Raw genomic sequence first — 1,814 nt, 5'->3', positions numbered from 1 at the left:
CGAGTGAGCCACGGGCCGGCCCAAATCTCACAATCTTAGCACCCTAAATATCAACACATCTGGGAAATCCTGGGGAATTTCCTCCTGCCAGCGGTTCTTCAAGCCACTTCACACACAGCAGCCTTGCCTACACCCAGCCAGAGCCTATCAATCAAATAGAAAGCAGCTTCGCTTCACTGGACGATGCAAACTGTCTAGGATCAAACTAGAGAGAAGTCAGGAAACTGCGCGCTTACAGGAGCACCCGGGACGTCATATCCGGTCGCCCGTTGGGCAGCCTCAGCCTTACCGGAAGTCTCCGGCGTGATGCGGCAAAAACGCCCATCCGGGACGTGTCTCTTCCAGCAGCCAATGGGCTCTGTCCAGCTCCGTCCTCTGTGACCTGTGACGTTTGAGGGCGGGGCGCGGAGGGCGCTACGAAAGCCAAGAGGGGCCAGAATCCCCAGTCGCTTCGAAGAGGAGAACGGGAGGCGGGATGGTTTACATCTCGAATGGTGAGTCGAAAGGGTTGCAAGGGCACCGGCTGGCCTGGAGGGCCGGACCCTAGCTTTGTTTCATCCTCGGTCGCTGAGTCCGGGACTCGGTGCGGCTTTCCCGGGCTTAGCGCCCCGCGGCCGGGCGGAGTCGGATGCGAAACCTCCCCGACCTGTGGCGCGTCCGCGGATCGTCCCTGAGTCGGCGTCGGGGGCCGAGGTCCGCTTGGTGAGGTCGGCGCCGGGTTCCCTACAGCTAACTTGTGTATTTGCGGAAGTGCTCTTTCCTCTCGGGTGTCGAGATCCTTAACTAGTAATGACAACGACGTTGACCGTGTGCGTAGCTCCTATGCCTTGGGCACTGTCACGGCGTTATTTGCTTATCATGCTGTTCAGTCTTTATAACAGCCCTGTTGAGGTAGTATTTTATGATCCGTACTTTACGGATGGAGACTCTTAGGCTCAGATAGATTAAACAGCTTGCCCAGCATCACAAAAGTAGTTCATCGTTGAGCCGTAATTCGAAGACAGGTATACTGTCATCAGAGTCCTTGTTGTTATCAACTATACTGCCTCTTTCTATAACGTGTATAAAGACAGAGCCGAACTAGGATGATAATTAGATGAAAGCCTTGTATAGGCTTTTTCCCCAGGAGAGAGTAGCTAGTCATTCTTGCAACTTTTTGCCGGAATTTCGAGGGGTACGGGAAGAAGTACCATTCCTCTAGAAGCAAGTTAACTATTACTAGAATAGAGAATCAGAGAGACTTTATTCTGTGCCTCCCCAAAGAAAATGAAAGACAGTATGACAGCGTCAGATCAGTGCCAGAACTGCCTAGCCACCTGTTTGACTCAGGTGAAATTCCCTTAGTTCAATCGTAGCAAGTAGTTCTTACATCACTGGAACTAGGTCTTGATTCTATTTGAATCATCTGTTTACTTCCAGTGACGATTAAGGTAGTCAGTGAGAAGTCTTCTGGCTGAGTGCCCTTTGCATTTCTTTGCTTTTCAAAATATCCTCCTCCTCATCTCACACTTGAAAATCTTTGAAACAAGTAGGCTGATGGACACTAAAGAAAAGCATTAACGTTTCATCTTAGTTTGCACTTGCACACTTTAGTTTTGTATGCTTTGTGATTACAGCTAGTAGCTGGTATTTATGCATTATCGATTAATTCCTTATGTTTGTAGTGTCTTATGCATTATCTTTTTTGATCCACATAAATATCCTGTTAAGATCTTTTATCTCACCTTTATCTTTGAGAAATGCATCTGCATTCAAACACTTTATTTCCCACTGGGGATATTGGGGGGAGTGGGGGGGTGGGCCACAGGGTTCTG

General features: G+C 49.2%; 1 protein-coding gene across 1 annotated transcript in view; it reads left to right on the top strand.

Moving 5' to 3' along the window:
• The first annotated feature begins 385 nt into the window (after positions 1-385).
• LOC103601764 (selenoprotein K) overlaps positions 386-1,814 on the top strand; it is a 7,338-nt gene continuing 5,909 nt past the window's right edge. The window contains exon 1 of the mRNA XM_008586192.1: positions 386-494. Within this exon, the coding sequence (XP_008584414.1) occupies positions 476-494 (19 nt within the window). The 5' untranslated portion in view covers positions 386-475. The remainder of the gene's footprint in view (positions 495-1,814) is intronic.

This window comes from Galeopterus variegatus, unplaced genomic scaffold (genome assembly GCF_000696425.1).
Source record: "Galeopterus variegatus unplaced genomic scaffold, G_variegatus-3.0.2 Scaffold3863, whole genome shotgun sequence".
NCBI classification, from domain to species: domain Eukaryota; kingdom Metazoa; phylum Chordata; class Mammalia; order Dermoptera; family Cynocephalidae; genus Galeopterus; species Galeopterus variegatus.
This window is presented reverse-complemented; position numbering and strand designations above follow the sequence as displayed.